This window comes from Carcharhinus amblyrhynchos, chromosome 8 (genome assembly GCF_965287045.1).
Source record: "Carcharhinus amblyrhynchos chromosome 8, sCarAmb.v2.hapA, whole genome shotgun sequence".
NCBI lineage: Eukaryota > Metazoa > Chordata > Chondrichthyes > Carcharhiniformes > Carcharhinidae > Carcharhinus > Carcharhinus amblyrhynchos.
The window spans coordinates 9,082,413-9,101,379 of record NC_137331.1 but is presented as its reverse complement, the minus strand read 5'-3'; the positions used below and the strand labels follow the sequence as shown (position 1 = coordinate 9,101,379).

At 43.2% G+C, this 18,967-nt stretch overlaps 1 protein-coding gene across 3 annotated transcripts in view; it reads right to left on the bottom strand.

The window, feature by feature from the left end:
• Window positions 1-1,909, bottom strand: part of cdk13 (cyclin dependent kinase 13) — an 83,454-nt gene extending 81,545 nt beyond the window's left edge. For all 3 annotated transcript variants that reach the window (XM_080193626.1, XM_080193627.1, XM_080193628.1), the window contains exon 1: window positions 675-1,909. In XM_080193626.1, the coding sequence (XP_080049752.1) occupies window positions 675-1,690 (1,016 nt within the window). In that variant the 5' untranslated portion in view covers window positions 1,691-1,909. The remainder of the gene's footprint in view (window positions 1-674) is intronic.
• Window positions 1,910-18,967: the final 17,058 nt, after the last annotated feature.

Below are 18,967 nucleotides of genomic sequence, written 5' to 3'. Positions count from 1 at the left end.
AGTAAGTCACGTATTTTCTCTCAAACATATGAAAGCCACAGTAACAGAAATATCATTAATAATATGAAGATCACATTTGACTTATTCAGTTGCAAATTTTCTCCTTCATAAACAACATGCATATCTTTTAAGAGCTTCAAGTCATTAGCACTTTGATTTGCTTTATACAACTCAAACCAACATTGCATAACCTTTCTTTATTTGATATTATAACTTGAAACCATAGTTATTGTATTATAAGTATTAATGTATATTTAATAAAATGTACACACAATATAACATACTTTATAAAAATCAAATGACCTGATGGTTATGTTGTGATATTTTCTATTCAGCATCTGTAGTGTAACGTATGGCTGAAATATTTGACATAAATTAGGAATGTATAAACATCAAATGTAATGTGTGCAGTTTATTTCAGGCTGTAAATTATATCTGATATATAGGTACATTGTTACTCAGACTACAGTATTTGATATGTGAATGTTTTATACTTGAAACTTTATAGCAAGTACGAATACAGGTATTTCAGGTCTTATGGCACACTTTACGCATGGATAGATCACATCCCAGAAATGCATGGTACCTGTATATTAGACCTAGTTGTAGAAATGCGATGATATTAGAACGGTGCTAACAGTTGAGATGCTCACACAGACTGACAGCGACCTTACCTGAGCTCCGGGCTCCGGCTGTAGGGGCTGGATGAGCGTCGCCGGCTGCTGCTGGAGTAGGGAGCGGGGGACAGGCCGCTATAGTCGTAGGGACTGAGATGCCGGGAGAAACTGGGCGAGCGGCGACGGGAAGCCGAGTAAGGGCTGGGAGAACGGCCAGGGTAGCCTGGGTGCAAGGCCGGCTCCCGCGAAGTGTACAGTGGCTTGAAAGAGAAGAGGGGCGGCGGGGGACTGCGTCCGTACAGGTCGAAGGCGGCGGGCCTGCTGGGGCTGTGGCTGGAGCCGGCTCCGTAAGCCTGTGGGTAGCAGGACACGGCCGTCCCGTACGGACTGGGCTCCCGGTAAGGCGGGCTGCGGGGCCCAGGCGAGGCCGAGGTGCGGTAGGCCCGCGGAACCTCCCAGTCGGCCTCCCGGTAGGCCCGCGGCGGAGGCTCCCTGTAAGCCGCGGGCGTCTCTTTGTCGCTGCGGTGCGAAGCGCGGCCTCCTCGGGCCTCCTTGTCGCCCTGGACCGGCTGCTCGGCTGCCGCCGCTTTGTTCCGGCTCCGGCTCTTACTTTTGGCCTTGCCATCGACCCGAGACCGGGAGCTCTCTTTGCCCTTGTCCCGCCTCCGCCTCTCCTTGTCCCGGGAGCGCTCGGCTTGGCGGCCGGCGGAAGACGCGGGGTTGAAGCCGAAATTCTCCGATTGTGAGCTCACATCGTCGTACTCGACCAGGCCGCGGAGGGAGAGCGGGATGGCAGAGGGACCCGAGCTGGAGCAGGCGGCCGCCGCCGCGGCGGTGGTGGTGGTGGTGGTAGTAGTGAGCGGGTATTTGCCGTCCCTCCGCTGGGCCCGGATCTCGGCCGAGCGCTTCCTGCGGCTTCTCCTGCGCTGCGCCCTCGAAGAAGGCGGAGGAGCGGTGGCCGCCGTCGCGCAGCGACCTTTCTCCCGGCTCTGGGCCGGGCCGCTCTCACTCTGGCGTCTCCTCCCGCTGGGGCTGCGACCCCGGCTCCCGCCGCGCGTATCCGAACTCGGCATTGACTTCCCCGACTCCCCCCGGTTTGCCGCTCACTTCATCCGCCCGGAGCCGCTGCACATTCCACCCCTCAGGCCCGGCTCACGGTGAAGGAGACGGTGAGGGGGAGGGGGGGGTGAAGGAGAGGTTGTGGTCTGTTGTGGGGAGAAGGTGGTGGTGGTGGGCTGGAGCTGGGCCTCTGCGTCGCACCAAGACCCGGAGCTACCGCTGCTGCTGCTGCCGGCCGGCCTCGGTGGGGGGAGGGGGGGGGGGGTGCCGCCGCAGCCTTTCGCACTAACAGCGTCCGCTCATCCGGGCCCCGCGGCGCGCGCAACAGTCACCGCTTCTGCGCCGACTCACAAAATGGCCGCCTCTCTCAGCCAGCCCGAATTGAGGCTGACCTCCCCCCACATTCACTTCCGGGGATTCCGCCACATGCGCAGTTCGGGGGGGTAGAACTGCCCTTGTTAATGGTCTTTGGAGTCGCTTTTGAAATTGGATTGACCAAAGCTACGTTATTAATGGCCGAGACGGGCCATTTAATTCACTGTTAGTTATAGGCTCTCACCACAACTATTACTGGAATTATTCCAGCGTTTTCTGTGGTTATTCATTATATTCCTATTTCCTCTTGTTTTAAGTAACACCTACTACAGCACACGTGGTTTAAGCTCAACAAGCTTTACTCCCCCTTTTCAGTTTCAGTAAAGTTGATTATAGATTGTCAAATCCGTTCAAAGAGTTATAGTTTCCAACAATTGTGTTGGACTAGTTTTTGCGCGAGTATAAGCGCATCTAACATGTTTTCCAATTTTTCTAAAGTCAAGAATTAAAAATTAATCCTATAAGCAACAAGAGACAGGACTCCTCCCCAAACCCTCTAGAGTTTGCACCATCACAAACGGTAGGCTATAACTAATAACAAAACGACCAAGATAAATCTCTCTTAGTATAATTAATGCATGTCATCCAGCTGGTTCCATCTCACCCAAGTGTAAGCAGACACACCAGAAATTTTTCTCTTTTGCATATTGACTTCTATTAGATTCTATAGAATCCCAACAATGTAGAATAAAACTAGTGAGTCAATCAAATCTGCACCAACTTACTGAAGAGCATTTGTATTTCCTATAGCTAATTCATCTAATGTACACATTTTTAGGCTGTGGAACATTGAGAAGAAAACTCACATGGACATGAGGAGAATGTGCAAACTCCACAGTCACCCAAGGTCAAAATTGAACATAGGAAGATTAGCATAGTGGTTAACAGTTCTGCCTTCCCATAACAGTGACTTATGTTCAAATCTATATACAGCCATTCAAAAAACACATTTCAGTATCTATACACTGAAATCAGCCAGCTCTACCTCCCCAGCATCAATAGAAGTTGAGGATGGTAAAGGTCGTACATGATGTGAAAACAAAGACGTATTTACATGGTAGTTATTACTAACTGCTGTTGTGATAGTATAATCAAAGTGAAGTCTAGCTCATTAGTCAAAAAAACTTTAAAACCAAAAAAATGAGGAAAATATTGACCTCCAGCCAGAGCTTCTATAATCAATCATCGGCAGTTTTAAAAGTTAATTTTTTTGTCTTTTTAAACAAATCTTAAGCACAACATTAGAGTACACAGTTATAGTTTTTTGGGGGTTGTTCATTTCATTAACCATGTGTTAAGTACCCAAAAACCTCCTTTTTGGCAACAAACCCCTAATTTTAACTGTAAAGCTCCAGTAAATATTACTCAAGTTACAGGGCACCAATTTCTCAGATGCTTCCAGATTGATGGAGTTCCAAAAGGAGGTTCAGAAACAAACTGCTTCCAAACAAACACTCTTGGCTTAACAATAGATGATTGCCTTCAATATCTTCAACTGCAAAAAGGAGCTGGTCTTCAGGACTTTTCTCCCAAAGCTACTCAATTCTATGAAATATCTCCTAAATATATATTTTTTAACCCCTTTAATCTCAGGTTCCATCATAAGAACATAAGAACATAAGAAATAGGAGCAGGAGTAGGCCATCTAGCCCTTCGAGCCTGCCCCGCCATTCAATAAGATCATGGCTGATCTGTCGTGGCTCAGTTCCACTTTCCCGCCCTCTCCCCATAACCCTTAATCCCTTCTCTTATCAAAAACCCATCAACCCGCTTCTTAAAAATATTTAGCGAGGCAGCCTCCACCACTTCAACGGGCAGAGAATTCCAGAGATTCACCACCCTTTGAGTGAAGAAGTTCCTCCTCAACTCCGTTCTAAACCGCCTCCCCTTTATCTTGAGGCTGTGCCCCCTTGAACACCTCTTCAAACTCAACTTCTCCAAATAAAAAACCTTCATGTTTTCTATGTTGCCTTTACTTTTGGGTCAATAAAAAATTTAATATGCCTTTTTCCATTTACTCCCTGTATGATTCAACTGTTCCTAGTCACCTTTGAACTCACTTCTGAAATTCAAGAGCAAAAAAAACAACCTCCCCACTTATTTAAGTGGCATAGTATTGGCACAGGGCTAGTAATCCAGATATTCAAGATAATTGCTCTGGGGACCCAAGTTTGAATCCCACTATGGCAGATGGTAAAATTTGAATTCAATAGAAATCTGGAATTATGACCAAGAAACCCTTGTCAATTGTCACAGTAAACCAGATGAATTTAAGACCTTAGGGAAGTAAATCTTTAACCTGGACTAGCCTACATGTGGCTTCAAATCCTCAGGAATGGGTGATAAATATTGGCCTAGCCAGTGAGGCTCTCATTCCACAAATAAAAATTCTATCCTATTTGTTTGCAACTCAAACTCACTGACCTTGTTACAAGGCACAAGCACACCACTTTTAACTTATGTTAGACCTCTCAAATAAGTTGTCTCTAATAACTTTTAATTAGCAACAACCCGAGTTTTCTTTTGCTACATGGAAAAGAAAAATGTAATATACATCTCTAAACACAACCTCCCTCAAAACAAAAAAAATGCAATGACTTATTTCTAAAGAAGTTTTCATTTTCTTAATCCACTTACACTTATCCATGCAAAATACTATTACAATAGTGTACAAATATACACAAGTCTTTGGCAAGAAAAAAGTTCAGTGCAGTCTATTTTTTCAATTTTCCCTAAAAAGTCCTTTGGAATTTGACAACGTAATGATATTCCCCCGTGCAGCCACATGTATAATATTCAAATAAACACACCAGAATAGTCCAGCATTTTTATCTAGAGATCTCAAAGGATTATATATCGACCATAAAGTTCTCTGAAGAGTTGCTTGTAATATTCACTTCAAAAATGCTGCAGAACCTGAACCAAATTTAAAGTCTCTTTTCCCATCATCGAATAATTCTTCAGATATACATTCAGCTCCAATTAAAAATACCCTACTGTTTCTCAGGTGACATTTCATCTTCCTGCAGCAAAACAGCACCAACACCCATATCACTGGCAGCAACTGCTTTTTGAAATGGTTTCATATCAGATGCTGCTAGAACAGATGTAGCAATCAATACAGCTTTTAGGAGTATCGTGTCCATTCAAATCTTTTTGTTCCTTAACAAACCAGTTAGCAAACAGTTGCTGTTTGGCACAATTTAATAAAATCCACTTGTGCCAATAAATTGCAAAACTTGCCATTTTATTGACAGAACTCCACAATAGCTTTTAATTATTTCCATTGGGGCCACATAACCATGTCTGACAATGTGGCCGAAATGTGACTTCAGTCTTCATAGATACACTTTTAGCCAAATTTATAACCAAATTGATTTTTTGTAGTTGGTAAAATAATTAATTCAAATCTTGTAGATGTTACCAAGTCTGACTAAATATTAGTGATGTAGAGATGCCAGTGTTGGACTGGGGTGAGCATAGTACAAAGTCTCACAACACCAGGTTAAAGTTCAACAGGATTATTTGCAATCACAAGCTTTCAGATCACTGCTCCATCATGTCCACTCACTTGAAGGAGCAGCAGTCTGAAAGCTCATGTTACCAAATAAATCCATTGGACTTTAACCTGGTGTTGAGACTTTGTACTAAAATATTCCTAAGTCATTAACAGACTGCAAAATTGCTGAGCTCTTCAATCACTGATTGGTAGTCTCTGAAAAGTTGCTGCTGCATCTTTTATAACTTATATTCTTTTGATACAATCCTCCAACCTTAGAATAGGACAGGACTTCATTGTTACTGACTTTATGGTAATCAGTACTAAGACTTTGTGGTTCATCTGGTTTTAGCACCATTGCAATGGGTGAACTAAAATTACCATGACTACTCTGTCATTTTGAAGCACAAATTCAATTTATTTCCAGTTTCACTGGATTTAACCTGTGTGTTGCCTTATGAAATTGAATGCCCACACCATGCATAATCAAAGTTGTCTTTCCTGGATTATTGCTTTGAGAGATTGCAACAGCTTTAAGTCACTGACAGTTTTCTGGAAGATAACTTATTACATTTAAGTTCTTAAGAATGTCCTCATTTTCCAATGTTTCAGGGGAAAGTCAATTTCAGGACCATTAATTTATCTTTCCTCCTCTTTACCTACTGTTATTAGCACGTTCTTCTATATACCTTCCTCATCAAAATAGCATTTCAGCATATTCACATGGCACACATTTGGAGTATTCATTACATGGTTTACCTCATTCAATTTCTTTTCAACTAAGGTTGACTAAACCTCACCTCAGCAGTTGGCCTGAAATTAACAATACCAGCACTTTTTTCCCCAGCTACAAATGAGCCTTTATCTTTAACTGCATTTGCCTTTGTTATTTGTTGAGATATCTTTAAATGTTCCCCAGCTAACTACCTTTTCATGAAATAATCCAGGAGAGTAGTTTTCAGAGAATTGATTCACTAATTTCTCCTGAATCAGTTTGAGTGGCTCCCTTATTTCTTGACCATAAGGTAATTCAAAAGAACTGAATCCTGTTGACTCTTTAGGGATAGCCTTAATAGTAAGCAGCGAGTTGAATTCTGATACCAAGGCTCGTGTTGACTACATGCACTAATCAAGATGTTTAAAGTCTGATGCCCCCTTTTCAAAGCATCCCAAGTCAGGGTGATCAGCTGGGTGACCCGAATTGCTTTTGTAATTTCTTTAAACAGCTGCAACATAAAATGTGAAACCTAATCAGATTGTATTTCTTTTGGCAATCCATATCCTGTAAAGAATTTGGTTACCTTTGACAGTATCGTTGATTCTCCTCAAAAGACTTGCTTCTGAAAATCACATGGACACATCCATGTTTTTCATTAAATATTGATTCCCACTTTAAGTCTCAAGAGGTCGTACATAATCAATATCCTGTTAAAAAGGTTCCTCAAATGTTAGGATAGGAATTTAAAAGGTGCAGGTTTAATCACTACTTGAGGTTTTCCTATCACTGGACCTGTGTAGCGCGTCTGACCAAATTTAACCATGTTATGTAGTCCAGGCCGATAAAAACATTTTTATACCTGGGCTTGAATTTCTGACTCCCAAGCAGCCAGCCATTGGGATTTCATGAGCCACTCAAAAATTTAACTCCAATATCCAGATGGAATTACTATCTGATAAACTATAGCTAATTTCTCATCTCCATTCATGTGAGGTAGTCTTCATTTTCACATTAGTATATTAAAGGTAATAACACTGGAATATGTTCTGCCTCAGTTTCAGAATGAGCAGCCTTTAATTCTGGATCCTTCTGCTGCAATTCCAATAAATTTGATGAGCTAAACCCCTCAGCCTCATTTTTTAAATGTGAAATGCCACATGGTCATTGCTGGCTGGGCCAGTATGTATTGTTCATCCTCAATTTCTCTTGAACTGAGGGGCATTTCAGAGTCAACCATATCGTTGGCTGGGTCTACCTACAACCACAGCAAGTGTTTAACATCCATCGCTGCCTGTACTGCTGCCCCCCCCCCCCCCCCCCCCCCCCACCTCCCTTAGATTCTCCTGAGCTCATGATCTTCTCACTATGCAATCTTCAACAACCTAGGATACTCTGAAACCTTTGATTGTATTTTATAGATTTGTAGAATCCCTACAGTGCACAAAAGGGTGCCATTCAGCCCATCGAGTCTGCACCAACTCTGAAAGCATCTCACTCAGGCCCACCTCCCCCACTCCATCCCCACAATCCCAGCCATTTACCATGGTTAATCCCCCTAACCTGCACATCTTTGGATTGTGGGAGGACGCAGGAAGAACATGCAGATTCCGCAGTGACCCAAGACTGGAATTGAACTGGATCCCTATTACTGTGAAGTAACAGCACTAACCACTGTGTCACTGTGCCACCCTTTCAAGAAGTGTTTTTTTAAAAAAAAACGCTTCGGGGTAGTCAATATTTGAGATCCAGTGATATCATTTCCTAAAATGAATTGAACTCCGCAATTGGCAGTTTTTCTAACGCCATGATTATTTCTCCCGTTTCCAAATCGCTCAAATTTATTCCTTGGAGAGATAGGTTTAAATAGTGTATTTTACGAACAATTCCTCCTGCAATAATCCTTCTGGACAGCAGGTGGCATACCCGTGCCCTGTCAAAAATTGATAGATTTTCCTTTCTCCAAAAACAGAGGATATACTTTCCTCAGATACAACAAATTTGAGTGTCTTTGCAACTTGCCCTTCAGAATTTCCATGGGTAGATTGAGAATGCATTTCCATCTATCTGGCTAATTCTGACTTTTCCCTTTACATCTGTAAAAATGCTCTTCAAGTTTGTCTCTCACTTGGGACTCTGTGTCCAAAATACTTATTTATATAAGTTCTCATCACTGCAATTGGTCTTCCATTTAACTTCCAGCAATTAGTTTATGTCCAAACTTGTTACAATGACAACATATAACACTTGGGCAGCATGGTGGCACAGTAGTTAGCACTGCTGCTTCCCAGCGCCAGGAACCCAGGTTCAATTCTTGGCTTGGATCACTGTGTGGAATTTGCACATTCTCCCTGTGTGCGCATGGGTTTCCTCCCACAGTCCAAAAAGACATGCAAGTTAGGTGGATTGGTCATGCTAAATTCTCCTTCAGTGTACCCAAACAAGTGCTGGAGTGTGGTGACTTGGGGATTTTCACAATAACTTCATTGCAGTGTGAATGTAAGCCTATTTGTGACTAATAAATAAACCTTGCTTTTCCTCCCTTCACGCTGGCCTTCTACCATGACATTTTTTAGTGAACAGGCATTCTTCAGTTTGCTCATTAGAATCATAGAATACCTACAGTGCAGAAAGCCATTTGGCCCATCAAACCAGCATCGACAACAATCCCACCCAGGCCCTATCCCTGTAACTCCATATGTTTACCTTGCTAATCCCCCCTAAGGGTTAATTTAGCATGGCCAATCCACCCAACTTGGATTATGGAAGGAAACCAGAGCACTGGAGGGAACCCATACAGACATGGGGAGAATGTGCAAACTACAGGCCAAAGTCACCTAAAGCCAGAATTGAACCTGGGCAGCAGTGCTCACTACTGGTCAGTGCGCTGCCCCAAAAGTATGATGCTCTACTGACTGAGCTACCTGGGCTTTAAAGTTTCTTTTTAAATTGGTGTCACAAGCAAGTGTACATTAACACTACAATGAAGTTACTTTGAAAATCCCCTAGTCACCACACTGGCAACAATTCAGGTACATTTAGCATGGTCAATGCACCTAACCAGCTACTGGACTGTGTGAGGAAACGCAGACACGGGGAGAACGTGCAGACTCCCACAGACAGTGGACCAAGCTGGGAATCAAACCTGGGTCCTTGGAGCTGTGGGGCAGCAATGCTAACCATTATGCCTTCCTGCCACCTCAGAACAGACGCTGCTGCCATGTTGTCATTGAACTTGGCAGCACCCTCTTGGGGAATTAATAGCACTTTCCCCATCACTAGATTTCCTACACCAATTTCCTTGCTGACCCCATATTATACTTTCACACATTTTACAGTTGTGCAGGAAAAGGATCAAAAGTATTGGTTAATTTAACAGCTTCTCTACTCTTTTTATTTCATCTTTTGTCTAAATAAATTCTGATGGTACTGGAATACTATTCTTAAATTCTTCCATTATCAATTTCTTATATTTTCATTAGTCTTTTCTAACTTCAATGATCAAAACCATTGATCCAACTGATTGAATCTCTTAAGGTTCCTAAGCTTTAATATGTTTCAGGAACAATCTCTGCAGATTGTTCGAATAAGTTTGCATACACATTCATGGCTGTATCTGACAGAACACTACATTATAGTCCAAGTATCCTTTGGTCAATTCAACTTCATAATTAAAGTCGTGTTATGGAACAACCCCAAAACATGTTTAATCAAAGGTACACAAACTACCCTTTTGGCAATAGCACCTTACGGATTTTAATCACAAAAATCCAGCAAAATATTACCAAAGTCAAGGAATTATCTTCACTTCAATAAAGGCACACCTCAACTTCTCAGACACTTCCACTGATGTTGAATTCCAAAAGGGGGTGCCGTCTCCATACAAAAAATAGCTATTTAGCATGGGGATAAGGAGAAATCCCTTCACTTTAACTGCTGTGTGCTGAATCTTTGAAATCTCTATCCCAGAAGGGCTGTATTAGGCTTAGTCAGAGTACATTCAAGACAGAGACTGATGGATTAATAGACATTAAACTCAAGGGATATGGAGGATAGTGTGCAAAAACAGGGTTGAGACAGATCAGCCATGATCTAGTTGGTGGTGCAGGCTCGAAGAGTCAAATCGTCTACTCCTGCCCTTGTTTATGTACCAAGATATGGAGGTGGTGCCATAGGATTGGAAAGTGGCAAACATAAGAACATAAGAAATAGGAGCAGGAATAGGCCATCTAGCCCTTCGAGCCTGCCCCGCCATTCAATAAGATCATGGCTGATCTGTCGTGGCTCAGTTCCACTTTCCCGCCCTCTCCCCATAACCCTTAATCCCTTCTCTTATCAAAAACCCATCAACCCGCTTCTTAAAAATATTTAGCGAGGCATCCTCCACCACTTCAACAGGCAGAGAATTCCAGAGATTCACCACCCTTTGAGTGAAGAAGTTCCTCCTCAACTCCGTTCTAAACCGCCTCCCCTTTATCTTGAGGCTGTGCCCCCTAGTCCTACTGTCTTTTTTGAGCGGGAAGAGTCTCTCCACCTCTATCCTATCCATCCCATTCATCATCTTATACGTCTCAATGAGATCTCCCCTCATTCTTCTAAACTCTAACGAGTACAAGCCTAGTTTATTCAGCCTCTCCTCATAGCTCAATCCCCTCAACTCCGGTATCAGCCTAGTAAACCTCCTCTGCACTCCCTCCAGGGCCAAAATATCCTTGCGCAGGTGCGGCGCCCAAAACTGCACACAGTACTCCAGCTGCGGCCTCACCAATGCCCTATACAGCTGCAGCAAGACCTCCCTACTTTTATATTCAATCCCCCTCGCTATGAAGGCCAGCATCCCATTCGCCTTCCTGACCACCTGCTGCACCTGCAAGCTGGGTTTTTGCGATTCATGCACAAGGACCCCGAGGTCCCTCTGCACCGTCGCCTGCTGCAGTTTTTCGCCACGTAAGTAATAGTCCTTCCTACCATTCTTCCTACCAAAGTGGACCACCTCACACTTGCCAACATTAAATTCCATTTGCCATTTCCTGGCCCATTCGCCCAGCCTATCTAGATCCTTCTGCAGACTCTCCACACCCTCCGCACAATTTGCCGTTCCCCCAATCTTGGTGTCATCAGCAAATTTCGACACCCTGCACTCGGTTCCCTCCTCCAGATCATCTATATAAATGGTAAATAGCTGAGGCCCCAGCACCGACCCCTGGGGCACCCCACTAGTCACCATCCGCCAATCCGAATAGCACCCATTGACCCCCACTCTCTGCCTCCTATTTGACAACCAATCCTCTATCCACGCTAACACCCTACCCCCAACTCCATGTCCCCTGACCTTCTGCAATAACCTCTTGTGAGGTACCTTGTCAAACGCCTTCTGAAAATCCAGAAAGACCACATCCACCGGCTCTCCTCTATCCACTGCCCTAGACACATCCTCATAGAACTCCAGTAAATTTGTCAGACACGACTTCCCTTTAATGAAACCGTGTTGCGTCCGCCCTATCAAGCAATTCCCTTCAAGATGCCTCGCAATTTCCTGCTTAATGATGGATTCTAACATTTTACCTACCACAGACGTTAAACTAACCGGCCTATAATTCCCCGCCTTTTGCCTGGCACCCTTCTTAAACAACGGCGTAACATTAGCCGTTTTCCAATCTTCCGGCACTTCCCCGGAATCCAGCGACGTCTGGAAAATAACCACCAAGGCATCCACTATCACCTCCGCCATTTCTTTCAGAACCCTCGGATGCATTCCATCCGGTCCTGGGGACTTGTCCACAATCAGCCCCTCCAGTCTGTCGAGCACCACCTCTCTAGTAACAGTAATGTCATTAAGACCCTCCATTCCTTGACAACCTTAGTCAGAAAGGAGGATGTAAAGTAATTCCAACCATTTTAATATCAGCAGAGAGTATGGTTTTAGAAGCAATTGGTTGGGGGGGGGGGGGGGGGGGCAGGGAGGGGGGGGGCAGGGAAAAATAAACTAAGAAATTTTAGTTATTTAAGCAGAACCAGCAAGGATTTCTAAAAGGCAAATCATGCTTGATTAATCAAATTGATTTTTGTGGTCAGTAACACATTAGCAAATATGCAGCAGACTACCATTAGGAGGATCTGTTTCAGTTCAATTTAAAAATGCATTAAAGACAGCTTTACAGAGGACTCGCTGTTCTGTCTTCTCAACTCCTTACTATATTCCTTTTACACTTTTGACCAAATAACCAAATTTCCCTCCAACTTAATTTTCAAGTTTGCTGATGACACCACCATTGCAGATCAGATCTCCAACAACAAAACACTGTACAGGAAAGAGAGAGAATCTGGTGAATTGGTGCAATGACAATTAATCTCACCCTCAATGGTCAACAAAACGAGGGAGATAGTCATGCCCCTATTTACGTCAGTGGGGACAAAGTAGAGATGGTCGAGGGCTTCAAGCTTTTAGGTGTCCAGATCACCAATAATCTGTTCCAGTCTCTCTATGCTGACGCAATAGTTATGAAAGCCCACCAAGCCTCTACTTACTCAGGAGACTAAGGAAATTTGGCATGTCTGCTAGAATTTTCACCAGCCTCCATAGACGCACCATAAAAAAAAAATCATTCTTTGATTGTATCATAGCTTGGTCTGACACTTCCGTCCAAGACTGCAAGAAACTACAAAGGGTCATGAATTAAGTCCAGTCAATCACTCCAATCATCCTTCCATCCATTGACATTGTCTACAGTTCCCACTGCCTCGGGAAAGCAGCCAGCGTAATCCGAGCATACTCTCTCCTGCCATCCGGAAAAAGGCACAAAAGTTTGAGCTCACGTATCAACTGACTCAAGAACAGCTTCTTCCCTGCTGCCAGACTTTTGAATAGACCTACCTTGCATTAAGTTGATCTTTTGCCAACTGTAAAACTACATTCTGTACTCTCTCCTTTCCTTCTCCATGTATGGTATGCTTTGTCTGTGCGGTGCGCAAGAAACAATACGTGTTACTGTAAACAATACATATGACAATAAATCAAATCAAAGTCATGGTAACTTGTGGCTTTTCAGACTGGAAGATGGTGCAATGTTGTTCCACAAGTTTCAGTGCTAGGACTATTGTTTTCGTGATAGATATATGACTTGAATAATGGGAAACAGACTAAAATCTTAATTTACCAAGGATTTGAAAATTGGAGAAGCAGTCAAGATGATACCAGTCAACTGCAACAGGGCATAAGTAGACTAGCAAAATGGACAGTCTAGTGGCAGTGCATAAAAAATGCAGAGGATGCATTTTGGGAACAGTTTCTCTCCATCTACTCTGTCCAGACTCTTCAGGATTTTGAATATCACTATCAAATCTCCTCAGCCTTCTCCAAGGAAGGCAGTCCTTTGGAACTTTTCCAAATATCTTTATAAAGGAAGTTCCTCATCCTTATAGCTAATCTTGTACATCTTGTCTTTATTCTCTCCTGCACATCTTTCCAAAAGTGGCATGCCCAGAACTTAATATTCCAGGTGACTCCTTGCTCTTGTGTTCTAAGTTCCTATTAATAAAACCAAGGAGAATGTATGCTTTTAATTGCTTCTCAATCTGTCCTGCCACTCAATGATTTATGCACATATAGACCCATATCCCTCTGTTCCTTTTAGAATTGTACCCTACATTTTATTGCGTCTCCCCCATGTTCTTACCAAGAATTTCATCCTTCTCTGCATTAAATTTCATCTAATTTTTCCATTTGATGTGGAGTTCAAGGATGGTGACTGTAGTAGCACCGAGATGAACGTGTTCACTCAGACTTGTGACAAATAGCAATGTCTGTTGTATCTCACTGAACATTAGGAGGTGCTGACAATGGCAAACGACAGAGTTCATACCAAGCTCTTCATCAGGCCCTTGCCTTTCAATCAGTTGCAGCCATGTGACAGATTAGTAGTTGATAGGCTTTGGGGAGTCAGGAAATGGGTTCTTTGCTGAATTCCCAGCCTCCAAGTTGTAGCCACTATATTTGTATAGCTGGTCCAGTTCCCTTTCTGGTCAATGGTAAGCTCCAGGGTGATAGTGGGGCATTCAGTGATGGTCATGCCATTGAATGTCAGGGAGACAGTCATTGCCTGGTACTTTGTATGGTGCAGATATTACTTGCCACAGCTCAAACCTGAATGTTGTCTGGATCTTGCTGTAGATTGACACAGACTGCTTCAATATCTGGGCATCATGAATAGTGCAGAATGTTGTACAGTCATCAGCAAACATGTCTACTTCTGACATGAAGGAAAAGGTCATTGAAGCTGCTGAAAATGGTTAGCCTTGGACACGACCCTAAGAAACTTGTGCTGCAATGACCCAGGACTTCGTTGATTGACCGCCAAAAATATTCATCATTTGTTCTAGTTATAACTCGAGGGTTTTTTCCTCCCATGATTCAAATCGATTTCAGTTTTGCTAGGGCTCCTTGGCGCTACAAATAGTCAAATGCTGCTTCGATGAGGGCAGTCACTTATCTCTCCAGTTCAGCTCTTCTGTCCATGTTTGATCAAGGCTGTAATGAGTACAAGAGCTGAGTAGTCCTAGCAGAGCTTAAACTGCCTGCTAATGAAATTCTGGATTACTACCTGAGTTATGAGCGAAGAGTAAATGAGATGGAATTGTAGATCAAGGATAAGTGGAACTTCGGAGCAGGTTTCACTTGAACTGCACTGTGAGCTGTGTCATGACGAATGAGTAATGTTACAAAGATGACTTAGAGGTTCAGGTGAGGGAATTTTTTGAAAGTTAGAGCAAGTCCAAGGCAATAGTGCAGGTTGGCACATTGTGTAACGATAACTGGAGCGTGGTGACATTTCGTACAATAGCCATTAGAGGCTGTGAAATATTAAAGGGTATTTGACATTTTGATAGGAAGGAAAAGGAGGAAGCCCTTGGAGGGGCTCAAAGTACATGGCAGGTGGATGAATTTACCCTTAATGTCAAGCGTAAGACTTGTGCTCAAATTTGAGAAAGATTGCTCCTGTACACTATTACTTTGCATTATGGCTCCTTCATGGTTGGAGGCTGAACAGTTGCAGGCTTGGGCATCTTAAGAATGGAAAACTAAATTTGCTGCTCTTCTAATCACTGCATAAATTTTCCCACAGGGTAGACAGGCAGTTAGAAGGATGAAGGATTATAGGGGCAAGAAAAGCTATTTCACAGAGGGTGATGGGCATCTGGGATTCATTGCCTGACTTGACAGGTGAGGCCAAAATGCCCTTTCATTTAAAAAGGCAGGGATTGATTAGAGGTAGTCAGCATGCATCTGAAGTGCTGTAACCTGCAAAACTACAGACAAGGTAGGATTAAAATGAGTGGATAATTTTTCCTCAGCTAGGAGGGACACAATGGGCTGAATGGCCTCTTTTCTGCACTAACTTTTGTATGGTACTACGATAATGACTTAGTTTAGCCTTCATGTCCCAAGATATGCTGGTTCAGGGGATTAGAGGGGTAAATATGTGGGGTTAGAGAGATGGGGCAGGTGGAGAATCTGGGTAGGATACTCTGGCAGAACTGGTGCAGACTCTGGCTGAATAGTCTTTTCTGCACTGTAGGGATTCTGTAATTTTATAAATTATCTTGGTCGGAAAGATCACTATAGAATTGGTTTTGGTGGAGGTAAGAAATAGCAAGGGAAAGAAATCATGTTCACAGGCTCTAAGTCATTACCATAGTACCATACAAAAGTTAGTGCAGAAAAAAAAGAGGCCATTCAGCCCATTGTGTCTCTCCGAGCTGAGGAAAAATTATCCACTCATTTTAATCCTACCTTGTCTGTAGTTTTGCAGGTTACAGCACTTCAGATGCAGATGCATGCGGACTACCTCTAATCATTCCCTGCCTTTTTAAGTGAAAGGGCATTTTGGCCTCACCTGTCATCAGGCAATGAATCCCAGATGCCCATCACCCTCTCAGTGAAATAGCTTTTCTTGCCCCTATAATCCTTCATCCTTCTAATTGCCTGTCTACCCTGTTCTGGCCATTCAATTTTATACATCTGAATTAGATGGGCCATTAGACACTTTTCTTCTAAGGAAAGCCCCCTAGCCTCTGTTCTCATAGCTATAATTTTTATGCCCTGGCAACATTGTTGGTCAATCTCCTCTGCATTCCAAGCAGGGTACAGTTCTGATCAAAATTATACAAAATTACAGCTGTAGCCAAACCAACATTTTATGCAGTTCCATTATTACATCCCTGCCTTTGTATTCAGCACCTTGCCTATTAAAAGGAAAGCATTCTGTCCTGCCACCTTCAAGGACTTGTGGACAAGCACTCCAAGATGTGTCACTTCCTCAACACCTCAATGTCTTCCTGTTTGTGTAATTCTTTGCTTTGTTTCCCTTCCCCAATTCACCAATTCTCTGCCCACTCTGCAAATTGTAATTGAGTCAGCTATCTACAAGGCCAATTTTTGTGACTTCTGCAAATTTCTCAATAATGCCTCCGATATTTTTAGACTACATCATTAATAATCTCAAAGTCATGCAATGTTGATCTGAGGAATTGGATGATCTCCAACAGGACTGCTTAGAGTCAGTAGACTGGTATTTAAAAACCAACAACCAGCCTGAACGAATATGCTACTACAGTAATTGCCTTCATTAGTAGGTGTTAGAAGACTGTGCCAAAGGAGGAAATCCATGCGTTTTCCAACCGGAAACATGGATGAACAGGGATATCCATTGCCTGAAGTCCAGGTCTGAGGCATTCAAGTCAGACAACCCTGACTATACGAGAAAGCCAGATATAATCTGGAGATCCATCAAAAGATGCCAAAAGACAGTACCAGACCAAGCTAAAATCCCAGGCTAGCCATGTAGACTCATGCCGACTATGGTAAGGTCTGCAAGACATAACAGACAAGATGAAGGCAGGTAAAATTGCCAGCTCCAATGCACATCTTCCCGATTGAGCTCAACACAGTATACGTCCGTTTTGAGCAAGAGGGCAGCAAGAGCATGCCCTCCATCCCAGAAACCTCGCACAGATCTATATACGAGATCACCATTGCCAAAGTAAGAGCAGCCTTCTCAAAAGTCAACCCACAGAAAGCAACTGGCCTAGGTGGGGTACCCAGATGAGCATTCAGGTCCTGCATGGAGCAGCTAGCGGGGGAATTCACAGACATCTTCAATCTCTCTTTACACCAATCTGAGATCACTATTTACTTCATGAAGATGACCATCATCCCTGTACTAAAGAAAAACCTGGCAGTTTGCCTTAATGCCTATCTGGTAGCTGAGATCCATCATTATGAAGTGCTTCACAAGGTTATTCGTGGCTCAAATCTATTCCTGCTTCCCAGACTGCCTGGATCCACTACAGTTCACCTATTGCCACAACAGGCAATCTACCTGGCTCTACATTCAACCTAGGAACACCTAGATAACAAAAACACCTACGTCAACTTCTATTCATAGGCTACAGCTCAGACTTCAACACATCATTGCTATGAGACTTATCTCCTCTCTGCAACTGAATGTAACTCCCAGAGTACAGTCAGTAAGGACAGGCAGCAACACTTCCCACAATCTTCAACACTGATGCTTAGCAAGGCTGGTGTCCTCAGCCACTTACTATATTTGTACACTTTTGACTGTGGCCAAATTTCCTTCCAACTCGATTTATCAAATTTGATGACTACACCACCATTGTGGGTTGGGTCTTAAACAATGACAAGACACAGTACAAGAAAGAGAATTCAGTGAACTGATGTGACAACAATCTCTCCCTTAACGTCAACAAAATAAAAAGATGATCAACTTCAAGCAGCATAGTGGAGGGCACGCCCCTGTCTACATCAATGGGGGCAAAGTACAAAAGGGTCGAGTGCTTCAAGTTTTGAGATATCCAGATCACCAACAACCTGTCCTGGACCCTCCATGCAGAGGTTATTGTTAAAGCCCACCAACACCTTGACCTCTCTCAGGAGGCAAAAAGAAATTTGGCATTTCAGCTACAACTCTCTCCAACTTCAACTTCTATGGATGCAATGGAAAGCATTGTTTGCGGTTGTATTGCAGCTTGGTACAGTTCCCGCTCTGTCCAAGGCCGCAATAAAGGGCCATGAATGACGCCCAGTCCATCACTCAAACCAGTCTCCCACCCATTGACTGTGTCTACAGTTCCTACTGCAGCAGAAAGCAGCCAGCATGAACAAGGACCTCGCACTCCAGATGAACACTCCCACCACCTTCCATCAGGAAAGAGATACATGTCCTCAGACTTTTGTATCAACTAACTTGAACAGTTTCTTCCATGCTGAACAGACCTACTTTGCATTTAAGTTGACTTTCTCTACATAGAGATGACTAACACTTCATTCTGCACTCTCTCCTTTCCTCTTCTATGTATGATGTGCTTTGTTTGTATAGCATGCAAAAAACAATACTTATATTGCATACTAATACATGTATACAATGATTATTGTCACAACAGGTCCCCAAGACTTGATCTCTGTGGAATACCACCGGAAACCATTTTCCGGTTACAAAGACATCCATTGACAATTAACCTTTTCATTGAACTACTTTTGGGTCCAACCTGCCACCTCTCCCTGTATCCCATGAGATCTCACTTTTCTGACTAGTGTGACAATGCGTGAGACGTTGGCAAATGCCTTACTGAAATCCACGTAGACAACATCTGTTGTACTACCCTGATCAATCCTCATTATTT